The sequence below is a fragment of the Thamnophis elegans genome, chromosome 1, assembly GCF_009769535.1.
Source record: "Thamnophis elegans isolate rThaEle1 chromosome 1, rThaEle1.pri, whole genome shotgun sequence".
Taxonomy (NCBI): Eukaryota; Metazoa; Chordata; class Lepidosauria; order Squamata; family Colubridae; genus Thamnophis; species Thamnophis elegans.
Window position 1 is genome coordinate 130,354,070 of NC_045541.1, and position 17,745 is coordinate 130,371,814.

Consider the following 17,745-nt stretch of genomic DNA (forward strand, 5'->3'; position numbering starts at 1 on the left):
CCTGGATGAAAATTTTCCAGACTAGTTGGGATAAGGAATTGACCCTTGAGAGGGGCACCAACATCTCAAGAGCTAACGCGAAGGAGGAATTAACTATTGCCCAAACCAAACCCACATCCTCTCCCATGCGGCAAATATATAAAAGTTATATATAAGCGGTAACCTTATAATGATTGTATGCTAGTATTCCTTTCTTTTTACTGGAACTCTCACATTTTTTTCTAACTTTGTTTTACTGTATTTACATGGTACATGCTGTACCTATAGGTTGAGAATTTTTAAAGTATCATTTATTTTTCTGCTTGATTTGTAGAGGTTCTAGCTGAAGCAGCAGTAAATTCTCTCCATGATGTATCTGATGTGGTTTTGCCATCTCATCATCTGATGCCCATGTCAACATCAAGGCACTCTTACGGCGTATCATCCTTACTACAATAAATGCTTAGGTATGAAGGTTTCTGTTTTGAAAAATGTAGTGCTAGTCCTTTTAATTTCAGAAAACATTTGCTCCTTCTGTGATTGAAGGTAATTTGCATGTTTTTCTACTCGGGAACCAGACCATTCTAAAGTGCATATATCCTTCTCACTTTGCTCAGAGATGAGGTTAGAAAAAATCCAATTTCAGTTCCTATGGGACAGGAGAATTTCCTTATCCAGTTCCAGCTTTTCTTGCTTCAAAAAGCATGCCTACCTACATTTTTCATCTGTTGTCTTTGTGGCAAAGATGACCTCAGCCTGTGATTTCTGTTATTTTTACATTTTCCTTGGTTTAGTATTTTGTTCCTATTCAGTTCGCTTCAGGAGTGCTGAGCTAAGCAATAGCAGTGAATTGTGAATTGTGAATCTCCCAGAGTTATCTGCAGATATGGGCGGTTCTAGAAATCAAATAAATATATAAACAAATCTAGGATTTTTCTGATAGGGGCTTAATTTCAAAATATGCATCCATGTGACATATGTCTGCCTTCCCATCAGGATTCTCTGAGAAGGGCAATATCTCTGCTCCTGAATCGGTGGCCATGGAGAACCCACTTATAATAGCTGGCATGTCCTTTGGGAAGTTGAAGAATAGTCACTGGAGTGCATGAAAGTTCTTCACATCATTAGAACTAACTTTGCCAAGCATTATCCCTTTTCAAAGACCCAATGAATTTTTGATCCTCAGAGAATCCTGGGAAATCCATGGCTTCTGTGGAGCAGACTTATACCAAACACTTCCCATCTAGGAAGAACAGAAATGGCAAGGAACTCCATTTTGGAGACTTCCCTCATCCTACCCCATTGGGGGAAAGGAGGAACATTTCCACTCCTTCTTTGGTGGAACTGTCTCCTGACTAGGGACAAGTCCCAGGCTACTTTTGTAGGCAGAAAAGGCAAGTCATTAATTGGGAAGTCCTCCATAATGCCACTTCTGACCTGAATGTTTCCTTTCAGACCTAATGAGAAAGAGGAAGCAGATCTGTCCCTGGATATAAGGAAGAAGACAGTGGTTGCCGTTCCCAGAGCCTTACAGTTTAGTCTATGAATACTAATATTACTTTTATTATAAGGCTATAGTAACAGAATCTTACAAGTCTGACTGCTCATGGCCCCCCCCATTTATTTATAAGATAACTAGAGAGGACCAAGCTTGAGACATTTCTTTGAATTATATTTCTGCCTTGGACAGTGTGTGTGTGTGTGTGTGTGTGTGAGACGTGCACACACATGCAATCATAATCTTGGTTGAGGTTTTTACCATTGGTTACTCCTATACCCCTTTTACTCTCATACTCTGTGGCTAGTGGCCTTCCCCAGGTTCCCCTTCCTTGAAGTATTCAACAATGTCCATGGGAAGTGTGATGCGGATGCAGGAAAAATAAGATTCTCTTTGACCACCAAACTCTGTACTTTCCCTCATGCAGCAGTCCTCCATAGCAGAACATATATGCTAAAGGTAAGGACCCAAGGATGGGTTGCTCCCGGCATTACTGCTGATACAGTGCGCCCCGTAGGAGAACTGGTTCGGGGGTATGGCAGGCCTGGGTTGCTGCTGGTTTCAGCGACCCAGGCTGCCAAACCACTACTGGTTTGGTTGAACCGGTCCAAACTGGTAGGAACCCACCTCTGTAAGGAACCCTTCAAACAGCAAGGGGACAGGATAGTGGAAGTTCAGTAACACAGAAAACATGAGGCAACAGCTTAGTCACAAGGCCCTCCCTCATTTATTGTTTTTGTCACTTATCATCGGTTGGATGAAACAGCATTTAAGTTCAAACTTCTAGAGCATAACAAGCTCAAACAAGATCTGAATAAATTAGCCAAGGCAATTGCCTTCATAGCTGATGTGAATTTCGACAGTGGCCAATTCTTAACCAGAGACTTGGTTGCTAATATGGCTACTTTTTGTCTCCAAATCTGTAATATGTGGCCCATTCAAGTATGACAAGCTATTCAGAAACTCCCTACGTAATGTGCTAATTGAGATTAAGGATAAAAATACAGTCCTGTCTGATAATCAAATTTATCACCCCCCACCCCATGAAATTATTTCACCCAATTTTTCAACAATCAAACATTAGCTGGCACTGAAGTCCAGAAACTAGCTCCAAGTGCTACAAGTTGAGACATTCTTCCATTCTTGCATCATATTTTTCATTGTTCCAAACCTCAAAACAAACAAATCACCAATTTAGGTACCATTTTTTAAATCCATGATACAGTACCTTAAGAAAAAAAATGCCCTGTATAGCTGTCTAGAGGGCATCTATAGGGCTGTAGTATTTTTGTCTTTTATATAGGTAGTCCTCAACTTAAAATAATTCACTTAGTGACACTTCAAAGTTACAATGGCACTGAAAAAAGTGACATGACTGTTTTCTACACGACTCTTGCAGCATCACTATGGTCACATGAACAAAATTCAGACGCTTGGCAGCTGATTCATACTTATGATGGTTGCAGTGTCCGGAGGTCTCGTGATCCCTTTTTGCAGTGTTCTGGGGTCATGTGACCCCTTTTACGACCTTCTGACAGGCAAAGTCAATGAGGAAAACAGTTTCACTTAACCATGTTACTAACTTAACTACTGCAGTGATTCACTTAACTACTGCAAGAAAGGGCATAAAATGGGGCAAAATTAACAACAAATGTCTCTCACAGAGCAACAAAAATTTTGGGCTGGATTGTGGGCATAAGTCGAGGACTACCTGTAACTCTTACACCTCAGTAAAGCATTCTTCAGCAGGAATATACTAAAGGAAATAAGACTGCTTCCTGGGGCATGATCATATCCCCAGTGACAGCTTTGATATACATTATTCCACTTTAAAATGTGCTGATTTTACTGTAGGGAAATCCACATCAGACTTACGATGAATGTTTTTATTGTAAAGACACGGTGTTTGGTTGACCAAGAAAAGAGGTAGTCATCAATATTTGCATTCTTTATGGAGTCTTATGTAACTTTCCAGTATTACTTTCCCAAGTATTTTATGGAGTCCCTTTCTGGTTTTGTATTCTGAACTGGGGAAGGGATCTTTTATTCCCCCTCCCTCCAAGAACTGAGATTGGAATCTTCTAGCCCCCTTTCTGAAAGACTGGAAAGAGATACCCACTTCAGAATGATCTGTCCTCACTGTAGAAGAAAGATATTCATGGTAAGTTCAATGCATCATTGCTAAACATAGTGTAATTTCAGTGAAGAATTTGATAGGTTCAGTTTAATAACAATTCTTATATTTATCTTAATATATTTACTTTTAATTTTATTGGAGGATTACAACATTCCTTTTCAACATTTCATTAAAGATGGAAAATTAATTTGGTAATCCGATCTATATAATAACTAGTATTTACAGGATGCATTAGCAACTATTCCTTTCAACTTGTTGAATGGATCTCTAATTTCAGGTGGGTTATGTTGGGATGGCTTTAAGTGTGGAATATGCACCATCCAAAGTGGTTTTGAGTCAGCAATATAAACTTACTTAAATGATGGCAAAAGAAAACGTATTTTTAGAAAATCTGATTTTTTTTACCCTCAGATTGTTCAGAAAATTAATGCAACTTAATATGTTATATTAGATATACTAATGTTTTGCTCAGTTTCTAAATTTGGATAGAGAATTTGGCCAGAAACTGGTTTTCAGTGTTTATTTAAATGCACAGTAAAGTTTGCTGCAAGGAGAAGTGCAAAGTGTTGGGAAGAAAGTAGCATCTGGCTCCTTCTCAACTTACTAACATTTGTTTTGAGCAGGGGTCCCAAATTCTTCAGGTCATTAACCTCTTCATGAAATTTCAGATTGTTCATCAATCCCAAATATTCATTATATGAGAGCCGAGGTGGCACAGGGGTTAGGGTGCAGTACTGCAGGCCACTTCAGCTGACTGTTATCTGCAGTTCAGCGGTTCTAATCTCACCGGCTCAAGGTTGACTCAGCCTTCCATCCTTCCGAGGTGGGTGAAATGAGGACCCAGACTGTGGGGATGATATGCTGACTCTGTAAACCGCTTAGAGAGGGCTGAAAGCCCTATGAAGCGGTATATAAGTCTAACTGCTATTGCTATTGCTATAATATGTACTTCTTTAATAGTACCTATGAATAACAAAAAAATACTACAAATAATAACAGCAACAATGGGTATCCCCATCAATTCTCGGGGGTCAATATTGACTTCTTTAGAAAATCATGGTCTTAGGTAACAAGAAATATTGCATGGATTGATTAATCCTATTGTTTCACATTTTCTATATTTTAAAATTAAACAATTGTACCAATATAGATGAGATATGAGATAAAATGATTCAGTATTATTTGAACCGAAGTCTGTGCTACAAGTACTAAGAAGTAAGATGAATGCATTTATTTTACAGTTAAAGAACAACAGCAAATCTGTGACACTGAATATATGATACTATATGAAGCTAAAGAACAGGCTTTTCAAGTTGTTCGACATTTTAATTCCTGGAATTTGTGCAGTGTCTCCAGTGTACTTCTTATGACGTTATGGAGCAGAGGCCTGGACTATGATTTTGCTTCAGTCAATGAAAAAACTTTGTTTTCTAAGGGAGGATGGAACAGCAGCTATTAATTATGGAGTTAATATTTAACCTGGTGTCCAAAAGCCAGGAGATAATGTTCTTGTACCTAGTTTAAAGCCAGATTTTTTTTCTTTTTTGAAGTGACCCTAAGCTCAACATTATATTGGCTTGTTCTTGGAGAAATATCTTTTAATTAGTAATAAATTCTGCACTACGGTGTGGCAGTTCTGGTTTTGCTTCTTATTTATAGGGGCAGTTGGTGGTACTCTTTCATCGGGAATTTTTGCCTTCCCATGCTTTGTGTGGATATGTTCACTAACATTGCTTTTGGTCCAAACTGAAGATCTCATACTATTCAGAGCATTGCTTAGGTCACACTTGCTTCTTGCTGTGATATTTTAATTTCTAATTATTAGGTTTAATAGGGTTTTTTTGTTTTTAAAAAAAATCAAAGGTAGAAATTATTCAGTGGCATTCTGTTGTAAATAAACTACATATTTCCATTCTCAATATGGTTGCATGTGTATTTATTTGGTGGCATTTCAAATACACTTTGCATTACAAAGAGGATCAAAATGAGTAACAGCTTTAAAAACACAATGCGTTTATAAGCAGATAAAACAAAAACTGTGACAGATTACATTAACAGCAGGTTTCCAGGAAGAAGGGCACACATTCAAAGTGGGGAGAGGTGAGGCAAGAGAGCCCAGTTCAGAGCTGAATTCTAGGAAGAAGAAATGATTTAGGATAGCTACTCCCTAACACACTAATGGAACATTAAAATTAATTTGAAATGAGTACACTGACTCAAAAAGAAACCGCATTTAAGAGAAGCACTAAGTTGTCCCTAAATTCTTATCCAATTAATAAAGAACATACTTGAGAGGGGGAAAGGGGGATGCAGTACAATTATTTAGTGAAGTGTTCTTGGCAAAAGCCCAAGTGTGTAAAGCTGTACTTTGAAAAAGACTACATTTACGTTTTCTGTCTTGATACTAAAGCCTTTGAATCTACATTAAGCAATTTTGTCTTCACGTTAAATTAACTGCAAATTTTAGATTGCATCTAGGTCTTTTGGTTGAAAACAAGTGAACTCATTGCGATTCTAGAAAATTTTTGTTATTTTTTGAAACTTATCTAAAAGGTCTATGCCAAGTTTTTGAAAAAGGTTTTTAAATCATAAACATAAGAAAAGAGCTAGAAGAAATAAGGTAATGTTTTCTGGAAGGCTCACTTTTCCCAGTTGTCTGTGCATGTTAAGAGATTACTGTTGGGATTCATTGTTACTTAGGTTGTTAGGCATGAGTTGGCTTGTGGGAAATGAGCATTTTGTGATTAGCCTTACTTATCAATGGTAGTAACTTTAAATGTTTCTTTAACTTTCAAATGTGTTCTCTGGTTCAAACTGATTGGGATAACTGATATATATATATATATACAACTCCTTTCACCCTCTTGGCAATCTTCATTTAAGCAAGATTTCAAAATCTAGCATTAGCCAAATTTAAAACTGCCTCAAGTCATATTGCTAACTAGAACACTTCAAAGTCACGTGTTCTAATATAATTACATAATATTATATTATTAGCTTCAGTTCTGCAGAAATCTAGTCCTCAAAAGAAAATATGCTCAAAGCAAATGGAGACTTATTAGTTGTTTCTACTTTAATTCCAATCTTTTTAGACCCTCTTCGGATAGCTGTTTTATGATGTCAGCCTCAGTACCGCTCTGGAATTTGTGATTTCTGTTGATTAAAAGCATTCATTACATTATTGTCAGTAAAAATACTAAAATGGTCACCATAGTGGCAAAATTAGCACATATGAATCCTTTCTGGGTAGCATATAGTCACATATAGTCAGGGTAGCATATAGTTTTCCCATCTTATCCTTTCAACAGTCTCTGAGTTAGTCACTCTCTCATTTTACCTAAAGTTGGAGGTTCATGATAGGGAAGAAAATTATATCAAGTGCTTAAGGGGCAGTTCTGGAGGAATTTATTGTTTTGTTGCTGGCAGAATAGGGAGACAGTTGCCATCTAGATTCTCTCGTTCTCCCTATTTCCGTATCTATTTGCAATAATAGAATGTAAATGATTATGCCAGTGTAGCCTACCAGTTTTGCAGACCTGTTGAAGAGATAAGAAGGTTGAATATACCTTAAAAGATGTATGGAATATCTGGTTTCATAAACCACGGGCAAAAATATAATGCTAGTGCATGTTGACATCTACTGAAGCTGGGGATGGGTCTCTGAATCATGGTTTCACTACAATCATTAGCCTTTTGGTGGCATCAACCCCACTACATATTTTTTTTAGTACAGACATTGTTTCCTTTCATACCTTTTCAATTCAAAATCCTGTTGCTTTTCTACTGTGTTAGTGGCTTCTTGCCCCTTCTTTTTCACAAACTCTTCATTTAATCCAAATTGCTGCAAGGTGTCTTTAAAAAGCTTCTGTGCTCCTTGACAGGCACTATGCTTTGGAATAAAAAGAGATCTCAGAAACACTTTTCTCTTTCACAAATAAATTAATAGTAATTTAAAAGAAAATACTTAGGTAAACTCTAAAATAAGACAGTTGAACATATAGAAAATAAATTTTAAATAATAGGTTTGAGGTAATTTTTTAAAATTCCTCAATTACAAAACATTTACTGTTGCGACTTGTTCAAATAGGTAAGGTCTGTTCTTCACGCGCATCTTCATCTCTTCTAGTTCTTTCTTATACTCTCTTGTCCTTTTTTGGCCATTTTGCCTGAAACAAGAATTAAATTTACTGCCTGAAATAATCTATATTATTGTTCATATACAGAAAAAAATCTTTGTTCTGCATAATTCCCAGAATAGAGGATACTTTGCTTTCAAAAATAAAATTGGTTTCTATTTGTCACTGAGTTAATGTATCTTTTTAGACTAATCTTGTAAGTTAGTCTTGTTCTAATACAGTGTAATTTTAGTTTATTGTTTGCATGAAATTTTGGAATTGGGAATTGTGCAAAAGCAGTCTGTAAATACAAGTAAACAAAGTATAGTTATTGTATGATTGTGACATTTTGGGCACAATTGAAAGCCAATCCATCTAAATAAACACATGTGTACAGAATACATAAACAGTACTAAGTAATCTATATTTAAACATTTTGCTCTCAGTATTACTTGGTAAATATACAAAACTGACCAGTTTTGCTTCAGTTTTTCTTTGTGTGTCTCTTCCAAACTTTTATGTGGATCCATAGCTTTTGCTCGACAAGTCACTGATTTATATATTGCTTGACATTTTTTTCTTTGTAGCTCTGCCCAGCGAGCTCCTTCATTCTCCTTGTATTTCTTATTTTCTTGCAGGAGTCTATAAATATAGATGTGGCCAATGGAACATATAAATAGCCTTTGACTTATGACCAGTCACTTAACAATTGTTCAAAATTAAAACAGGCTTAGACTCTAACCATCATAAACGTTGCATCCCACATACATGTACCCCATTTCACCTGACTGCATTTTGGGTACTTGGCAATTGTCTTGCATTTATGACTAGTTGTAGGTCTTGTGATCACGACCATAATTCACAACATATTTTTTACTGGCCTCCAGAAAAAACTGCCCATTCCAAACAGATTCGCACATGACCACTGCATTCACCTAATGGCCTTGGATTTGCTTGACAATTTGCTTAATGCCCTCTGCAAAAAAATATTGTAAAATACGGTACAGTCAGATGGGTGCCTCAACGTATAAGTGTAATGGTTTACAAGCAGAAATATGATCCCAATTGAGGTGGTAAATCAAGGACTACCTTTACTTATTTCAAAATGAAATCACAAGTATACAAAAACAAAGAATGAAGTAAAATCTGTTAATTTCTTATAGTTGAACCTTAAAAAAAACTTTCTGTAATGTGTTTGATACCATTCTTTAATTCTTAGCTTTTTTCATGTAATACAGAATATATTTTTAAAGATAACCTCCATCAGATGTTGCTTTAAATTTGAATTAAGGAAACAAAGGGAAAGAAGTCAGTGTAATCCATAACATTTCAACTTGGGCAGCATTCAAATTGCTTTACCTTATTTTCTCCAATTCCAAGCAGGCTATGATAAAGCTAAGAAAGGTGCCATTTTATGAAAAAATATTTCTAAAATATTACTATACATATATGTATTCAACAGAATTTATAAAAATGTTATTACTTACTTAATAGCACCTGCCCTCTTTCTCACTGCATCTGTAATATATATTGGAAGTGTATTGGGAGAAAGGGATGAAAGACAATTAAAAGACCGACTTCTTTGTATTGGTGCTGTAGAAGGTTGCTGAAAATCCTGAAAGCAAAAATACTTTTGGCTAGTTTTCTTTAAAAAAAATTCTGTGGCAAGCAAAATTTTAAGTGCAAAGATTATTTCATATGTGCGTCTACCATGTGAGTATGTAACATTCTACTAACTTGCAAAAGCCTTGCTAATATATGCTGTTAATATACATCCTGCAAAATTCTAAAATATACCATAATTACCACACAGAAAATATTCATCAAATGCTTTTTACCCAAGTTTCAAGGAGAAAAAGTTGTATGCAAAATATGCTGGCTAGTCATCTTTTTGTCCTACAGCTTGGAAGCCTTGATAATTATGTGCTTGCTTTTGGCTTAATAATTTATTTTAAACCCTTTTAATAATTCACAAACTGTGTTCCATAGGCCAAAAATGAAAGTAAAAATACAAATACAAAATACAGGTAGTCCTTGACTTACAATGGTTTGAAGTTACAACAGCACTGAAAAAAGTGACTTATGACCGTTTTTCACACTTACTTATGGCTATTGCAGCATCCACATGGTCATGTGATTTACATTCAGATGCTTGACAACTGACTCACATTTATGATGGTTCCAGTGTCCTGGAGTCATGTGGTTCCCTTTTGCAACCTTCTGTCAATGGGGAAACCAGATTCACTTAACAACTGTGTTACTAATTTAAGAACTGCAGAGAGTCACTTAACAAATGTGGGGAGAAAAGTTGTAAAATGGGACAAAATTCATTCAACAAATTTCTCATTTTACAACATACGTTTTGGTCATAAGTTGAGGACTACCTGTGTCGATAACAATATTTATAAAACCAATGGGCTTAATCCAAAATGAATTCAGATACAATGTTAAACTCTCCAGCAAGGCATTTCTGAAGCCATAAGATTCTGCAATCGTCCGGTGGACAGAAATGTTTTTCTTGGGAGTTCCTTGCAGATTATGCTAAGGAAATGCTATGGCTGTTTTGTTGGCAGTGCTTTGCCACAAAAAGCTAAGAACAAGACATATCCTAGAGGACAAATAGCCTTAGCATACAGGCCATCATGGTTCTCAGCCACACCTTCAGGTCTCAAGGTACTCTGGCTCAAAGCTATATAATAAATATTGTTGAACTATCAAAACTTTTGACAACCGATAATGTCAGCTGGCAAGGCAGGATTCTCCTCCAAAGTACAGATTGTTCTGCCTATAGTGGAAGTATAGACTCTTCTTTTCAATTCAATTCCCCCAATCATACAAATATTTTTATGTAGAGTTCCAGTGTGGCATATGGAAACATCAACATGCCAGCATATTTCTCCTTTAGCATCCACCAGACTAACCATTCCACATTAGAAATCTGCCTATCTGCTTACACAAAGGAACATTCAATTAAATCAGTGCTATGCCCACTATGGCGGCCGTTTTGTGAATCAGGAAGCCCTACAGAAGGCATATTGCAAAAACTTGAACAACACAGTGTCCATATGTGTCCACCAGTCCAAAATGATTAGAGGGATCTTTTTCTATTTGAAATTTCATTAGCATTGGACCTCAAATATAAACTGATATGGCTGTTCTTATTCCCCAATAGAGTTATGCTTAACCTAAAACTTTCTGTTTTGAGTGATAGAAAATAATTGTTTATGTTGTGGATATATTTGCACAAGTAGAAATACAAAGAAGTTAAAGCAAATCCTTTACCATCATCTTGTCACACATTTTATGTCTGCAACTGAGATTTGCTGTTCTCAGTCTGAATGGTTTATTTCGAGTTGCTTCTTTAATTTCTTGCTTGCTTACTACTTTTCTCTGAAATGCCCAGTAAAGTTGTTCAAAATCAGGCACTGAAGTATTAATTCTTGGCTTAAAACTAAAGTTGCTTTGCAGAAAACTCAACTTTTGCTCCCTATTTTTGGAGGCAATTTGGGATTTTTTCTCCCTCTGCTTATTGTCAAGCTCAATGGGGGCCCCAGACTTTTCCAATAATTCCTTGGCTCTCAAGTGAATACGGATTTTTCTTAAGAGTTCAGCTTCTAGGGATTAAAAGAAAAAAATAATGAACATTAATCCTATGACAATTTACATAAAAATATATAATGGAAAATGCCAAAGTACAATATCCTTCTCAATATATTTGTTTTGTATTTTGGAAACTATGTCAAGCAGCATAAGCAGCTGGCTAGGAATTTTAGAGAAGCTTCTGATGGAGAAAGCTAATGTAAAAGGTATAATGAGGCTTTTAAATGACAACAGAACACAAATCTTTAACTTAAAGTGATTATGTGTCATCAAATCAGTGTTGATTCTTGGCAATCAAATTTTTTTTCTCTGCGTAAACTAAAAACCCAAAATTCAAAATATTAAAGTTCTATAATAGAAAGTTCCTGGGCAAAATATATAATCAATTTGCATTGCATATATTGTGTTGCTGAATAAATATATTTGATTAATTTAATTGCTTTTACATTGGATAAGTCTTTGTATTGTGATTGTATAAAAGAGACAAAAGTTCAAAATCAGATTTTTGTGGCAATTATTTCCATTTCACAAATCAAGGAAATATTAATAACCATTACTATGTTACGTAAGTCAAAAGTGAATGATATAATCTTTACCTTCGAGTTTATCCCCAAGCATTGGCTCATATGTGGACTTGGGGACATTTTTCCTGAACTTTGGTGCTATTTTCTTAGCTGGGGTTAAAATGTTCAGAAACTGCTGTCTGGTGGCCTCTTTTCTCTTTTCTTCTTTTATCTGAAAGCTGAAGGGTTTTTGCATTGAAACTAGCAGCTCCTTTCTTTTTTGAGTTTCTACTTGTCTACGGATTTCATTCTTTTCCATTATTTCCTGGTAGAGCGGCAGATAGATATGAGCAGGCACCGGCTGTGCTCTAAATTGTTTTTGGCATTCTGCAGCCTCTTGCAATTGCCTTTTGTATGCAGTTGACTCTTTTTCAAGCAATGCCTGTGATGTTAGAAACTGAGATTTTTGATGAGTTTCTCGACGGGTCATGTTGAAGGGCTGAGGAATTGTGAGGGAGGAAATCCCAAGAGTTGAGGCGCTCTTTGGTTTTGAACAAGACTGAAGAAATGAGTAATGATTTTTCTCATCTTTTGAGCTATCTAAAGTGATATCAGAGAAAGAGTTCCAACTTTTTATATTACCACACCTAAGAATAAAATTAAAAAACATTAAGAGAGACGCAAATAAATTATACATTACATAAATGAAATAAGCTAGGTATAATTAACATTTTCAAGACTGTGTATGATTTTATTAACCATTTTATTAAATATTCTTTATTTATAAACTACGATACAAAATAGTCCCTCAAAAAACAAAGAATTACTGGAAGATAAAGAAACCTACATCCCAGTAAATTCAACATAATGTAGAAACTAAATAACCTGATCAAGAGAAACTGTAACCTAACCAAAAAAGGTAGAATCACAGAGAGCAATAGTGGTAAACAGTAGTGAATGAAAAGCAGTAGACCTATTCTCCCTTGCTTCTATGGATGCCCCAAAATACACAATAATTTCCAGGCAGGGCCTCTGTTGTCAGACTGGGATATATCATTGAGACAGCTAGATATGTTTTAGTAGACCTGTGACAGGCTTGGAGCGGAGAAAGATGTTCCTTTTTTTCTCCTCAATGTTCAATACTATTGATTGTGGTATCTTCAGGGGATTAAGACTAAGGACCATGGTGTTATAATAGTTCTTCTCCCTTCTGCATGGTAGGTTTAATTGGGTATTGATGGTGTGTGTGTGATCAGTCAACTAGCCTTCAATTTCTGCTTTGTGGGTGGCTTCATAGTGCTCTCTATTTTCCATCAACACCTATTTGAAATTGCTGATAATATAATCTGTTAGCACGGGATCACTATCATTCGAATTGTGACAAAATTAGTTGTCTGTTTTTGGTAGACCAATTGATGCTGCCTTGGTGCTTTTCCAGTTTCTGGCAGCTGAGGAGGTCTAGATCAGTGGTCCCCAACCTTTTTATCGCCGCGGACCAGTCAGCCTTTGATAATTTTACCGTGGCCCGCTGAGCGCGCGCAGGGGTCGGGGGGCGAAAATGGGGGAATACAAACATACTTTTTAAATCCACCTTCCCAATTCAACACCTGAATCATATCCCACCTTCCATTTTGTATGTAGATTTTAAGGAATAAACAGCTGAATTAATCAAGGTCAAAGATAAAAAGAGCAAGGGCAAAATTAAATAAGCCAGAGGATAGCAATGTAAAAAGAATACAGTATTAAGCCCATTCACTCTATCTAAGCCCCCCCACCTCACAAGGTTGTCGTGGGGGAAATAGGGGGTGGGAGTATTAGGTATCTTCACTACCATATATAAAAGGAGATACTATCTTAAATAACAAAGTGGGCCCCCACCTCCAAAATATACTAAAAGAAAAAAGATTCCATGTGCTCAACTAATTTTTTTTTAAATCATCACTATATTATGGACTACAGACATATATATATATATATATATATATATATATATATATATATATATATATATATATATATATATATATATATATACACACACACACACATATATATACATACATGCATATATACATACCGTACGTATGTACGTACGTATATATATAATGTCCAAATAACAGGAAAAGCGCTTCAAGGACCAAAGTATATTCCTTTTTTGCAGCCTTAAGAGAACTCTCGTTTTTTGAGGCTCAGAACCAGGCATTCTCGTGGGCTGCAAAAAGGAAACGCGACCCGGGAGGGCAGCCTCCAAGAGTCCATATCGCCAATAACTACGCGTGGGGGGAAAGGAAATGTGTTTTGTGAGGAAGAGAAAGAGCGCGCTTCACCGATGCCCGTTGGCGAAATTTTGGAAGAGAGGCAAGAGACTTCAGGCACCGAGCCCCCACCCCTGGCTGCGGCAACTGGAGCGGGCGGGAGGCAGGGAAGGGGTGGGCAAGACCGCCGCTTTTCCACCGTGCGCTGCAATAGCGGCAGCGGCGGCCTGAATCTGGCGCCAAAATCGCGCACCCCCATCTCCCCTCAAAAGACCCCCCCCCGCCCTCGGCTTCCCCCACGTTCTCTCTCTCTCTCTCTCTCTCTCTACCTCTCCCGCCGTTCCTTCTCACAAGCCAAGGCCGGGCGGGAAAAAGAAGAGAGCGGCCTCCAAGGGCTCCGCTTCCAGCGCATGGTCCGCCCCCTCCTCGCCTCGCTTCCAGGCGAGCCGACTGAGGCGAGAAAGGAGAAAGAGGCGGAGGCGTTCACTGAGGGGACGGCTGACTCGGGGAGGGGGCGGAGGTGGTGTAGTAGCGGGGGATTCTTCCTCTTCGCCTCACTTGCTCCTGTGCTTCCGCGCAGCTCCCCCCCTCCGGCGACGGCGCTGCATGAGTGAAGAGTCGGCCGTTGCATGGCCCCCGGCCGCTGCGCGGCCCGGTGCCAGGTACTCCACGGCCCGGCACCGGTCCGCGGACCGGGGGTTGGGGATCACTGGTCTAGATGATGAAGAACGGGCTTAAACTCAACCTACCTGTAGGTTTTCTGCCCCCTAGGATCTGGATCAAGCGATTTTCCAACATTAACTCTGGATAAGGTTTCATTCATCCAATTAGAGCTTGTCAGGCATCTCATGATTCCTACTTGAGGAGCAGAGGGCCAAGACTTTTGCATAACATTATCTTGTATGTAATTTTATGGTTTCTAGACAAAGAGACCCTGCTTACAGTCACTTAATCTTCCCAGATTGATTCCTGAAATGCATTCTACATGGAGATGCTCTTGAAGATCACTCAGAATCTGCAACTAATCTAATCCAAAATGTAACAGTATGCTGTATAATCATAGATGTACCTCAATAATACTGTTACTTCATTACTTCCAATAAATTCCGATAGGCAGATGCTAGAACTTTTTTATGAGGATTTAAAATATTGTAGAAAGAAGAAACAATATAAAAGCAATCCATTTTACCAAGGTTAAAATAATGAGCTACTCAATAAAGTTATTTGAGAAAGCTAAAAGTTATTTGGGGGGATTTTAATCACTTCTTGACTAGGAGTGGATGACAATGATTATTTTGGGTAACGTTTAATTAATTATAAATCAATTTTTTTGAGCATGACTGAAATTTGATTATTTGAAGAGAAGTAATAGAGGGGGAATGTTTAAACCGGAAAGATGGTTTCAGACTAGATATAATACACACAGTTAATACTTATGTTGTCATTTCTGATAACCCCTAGGGGACTTCTGCTGTTTCACAGGAAGGGATGAGGTTTTTGAGATGAAATTTTGGATGTATCTTGGGCAAGATTATAAAGAGCTGTTTGGTTTTATATTAAGATATACTAATAAGTTCTTAATATTGATTAAATTTGCTGGGGATGAAGGGGTTTTTCTTTCTTTTACTGTTATCTTTTTTCCCTTTATGCACCTTTTAATATTTTTATTTAATGTATCTCTTTATTTTGTAGTTGCTCAAATAATTCTTAATTAAAAAAATATTTTAAAAAACCCAAGAATCATCTCTGGAATTTTTACCTCTGAAACGACAACCCAATGGATCACAGATTGTCTAGTATAGTATAATTAGAAGAGATTGGACAATCATTTGTCTGAAATGGTATAAGGTTTCCTGCCTGAGCAGGGGGTTGGACTAGAAGACCTCCAAGCTCCCTTCCAGCTCTGTTATTCTATTCTATAATTTGTTAATCCCATGAAATAAAAAACCCACTTATCTTACCTCAGATCATTCTGGAATTTTATTGGCAGCATTAGTCTTCCATTGTCCTGGAAAAAATCTTCTAGTTCTTTGTCTTTTCTGGGTGAGTGATGAGCATTTTTCAGTTTTTCTTGATATAAGAGTCCTAATTCTAACAAACTCTGCCTGTTTTTCCTTTTGAGATCCTGAAGTGAATCATAAAATTGATCATAAAACTGGTCTTGCTGTGGCTTAAGAAAATCCAGTAGCTCATTTCCAGTGATGTTACTACCTAATTCCACTTCTGACTCTGACTCCACTTTAATCGGAAATACCTAATAAGCAAAGCAAAACAAAACAGTAAAACCAAAATATAAAACAGAGGAGGAACTTCAGAAATGATGTTTGTATTCAAATGGCTCAACTAGCCATTTATTTGATTAATTACTATTTTCCTGCAAGGCAATCTGCTTTGATGTTACATTCTCTTTAATGCTAACACTTCTATATACGCATACATGTAGCCCTTGATTTACAACCACAATTGAGCTCAAAATTTCTGTTGCTAAGTGAGACATTTGTTAAGTGAGTTTTGCCCCATTTTACAACCTTTCTTGTCACAGATGTTAAGTGAATCACTGCAGTTGTTAAGTTAGTAACAAGGTTAAGTGAATCTGGCTTCCTCTTTGACTTTGCTTGTCAGAAAGTCACAAAAGGTGATCACATGACCCCAAGACAATGCAAATATGAGTCAGTTTCCAAGCATCTGAATTTTGATTATGTGACCATGAGAATGCTGTAATGGTCATAAGTGTGAAAAATGGACATAAGTCACTTTTTCAGTGCTGTTGTAACTTCAGTCACTAAAAGGACTGTTGTAAGCCGAGGACTACCTGTACTTCAGAATAATACCCTAAATTCAGCTAGGGTTAATAATATAACAATAACAACACAACTATGGCAGAAGGTGACTTCACCTGGAACAGCTTCCATCCTATGACAATATCTGCAACATCATCAAACATCCAGATCTGGATGTTTGATCATGTTACAGGTATCCTTGCAGGATGGAAGCTGTTCCAAGTGAAGTCACCTTCTGTCATTGTTTTGTTGTTAATTATATTATTGTTGTTGCTGCTGTTATCATTATCATCATCATCCCAGGTCCCTGGTAAGGACTCGATAGGTAGACAAAAATGCCAAACCCAAACATCTGGCTGACTGTGCAATGATTAATAATAACAACTTTTGCATTAACTAGATCCAATGTTACAGTTGGTGCAACATGTCATTTTTCCAGTCCCCGCGGCTTTCCTCTAATGGCATCAGCTAGGACGCAGTACACACAGTTGGTCTCCAAGGGTGTGGCTATTGCAGCCAGAGGAAACCGCGTAAGAACAAGCATGGAAAAACACTGTCGATTTAAAGCAACCTCGGCCACTAAACCATCCACCATTCATCTTGCCGAACGTCTGCTTACCCGTTGTGCCTCTTCCGGAAGAGGCTTCGCTTGGGCTCCATTAGCAGCTTGAGACACCGTCATGTCTCTTCCACGACTGTTATCTTCGCCACTATTAAACAGCTCCACGCTTACCTAGCTATTAATGCCCTGTCCAATGAAACCCTCTCTTTTTTTGTTTCTCTCGCATCGTGGCCAATGATAACGGTCCGTGCTCTTACGCTCCGCCCCTGGCGAGATGTCATTGGACAGGTTCCGTTAACCTGTCCATTGTCATGGT

At 37.5% G+C, this 17,745-nt stretch overlaps 2 protein-coding genes across 4 annotated transcripts in view; one reads left to right on the top strand and one right to left on the bottom strand.

Moving 5' to 3' along the window:
• The window catches only part of ZNF410 (zinc finger protein 410), a 19,816-nt gene extending 14,184 nt beyond the window's left edge, over positions 1–5,632 (top strand). For both annotated transcript variants that reach the window (XM_032231282.1, XM_032231274.1), the window contains exons 11-12: positions 314–446; positions 4,856–5,632. In XM_032231282.1, coding sequence (XP_032087173.1) covers positions 314–438 — 125 coding nt within the window. In that variant the 3' untranslated portion in view covers positions 439–446; positions 4,856–5,632. The remainder of the gene's footprint in view (positions 1–313; positions 447–4,855) is intronic.
• The window catches only part of FAM161B (FAM161 centrosomal protein B), an 18,613-nt gene extending 996 nt beyond the window's left edge, over positions 1–17,617 (bottom strand). The window contains exons 1-9 of one of the 2 annotated variants that reach the window (XM_032231250.1): positions 17,487–17,617; positions 16,049–16,341; positions 11,926–12,479; positions 11,012–11,343; positions 9,217–9,344; positions 8,204–8,371; positions 7,681–7,780; positions 7,367–7,503; positions 5,534–6,767 (exon numbers count right to left, since the gene is read on the bottom strand). In XM_032231250.1, coding sequence (XP_032087141.1) covers positions 6,683–6,767; positions 7,367–7,503; positions 7,681–7,780; positions 8,204–8,371; positions 9,217–9,344; positions 11,012–11,343; positions 11,926–12,479; positions 16,049–16,341; positions 17,487–17,549 — 1,860 coding nt within the window. In that variant the 5' untranslated portion in view covers positions 17,550–17,617 and the 3' untranslated portion in view covers positions 5,534–6,682. Of the gene's footprint in view, positions 1–5,533; positions 6,768–7,366; positions 7,504–7,680; positions 7,781–8,203; positions 8,372–9,216; positions 9,345–11,011; positions 11,344–11,925; positions 12,480–16,048; positions 16,342–17,486 lie in introns of those variants that run through there. The other variant, XM_032231261.1, reaches the window with a different exon arrangement.
• Between the last annotated feature and the right edge of the window lie 128 nt (positions 17,618–17,745).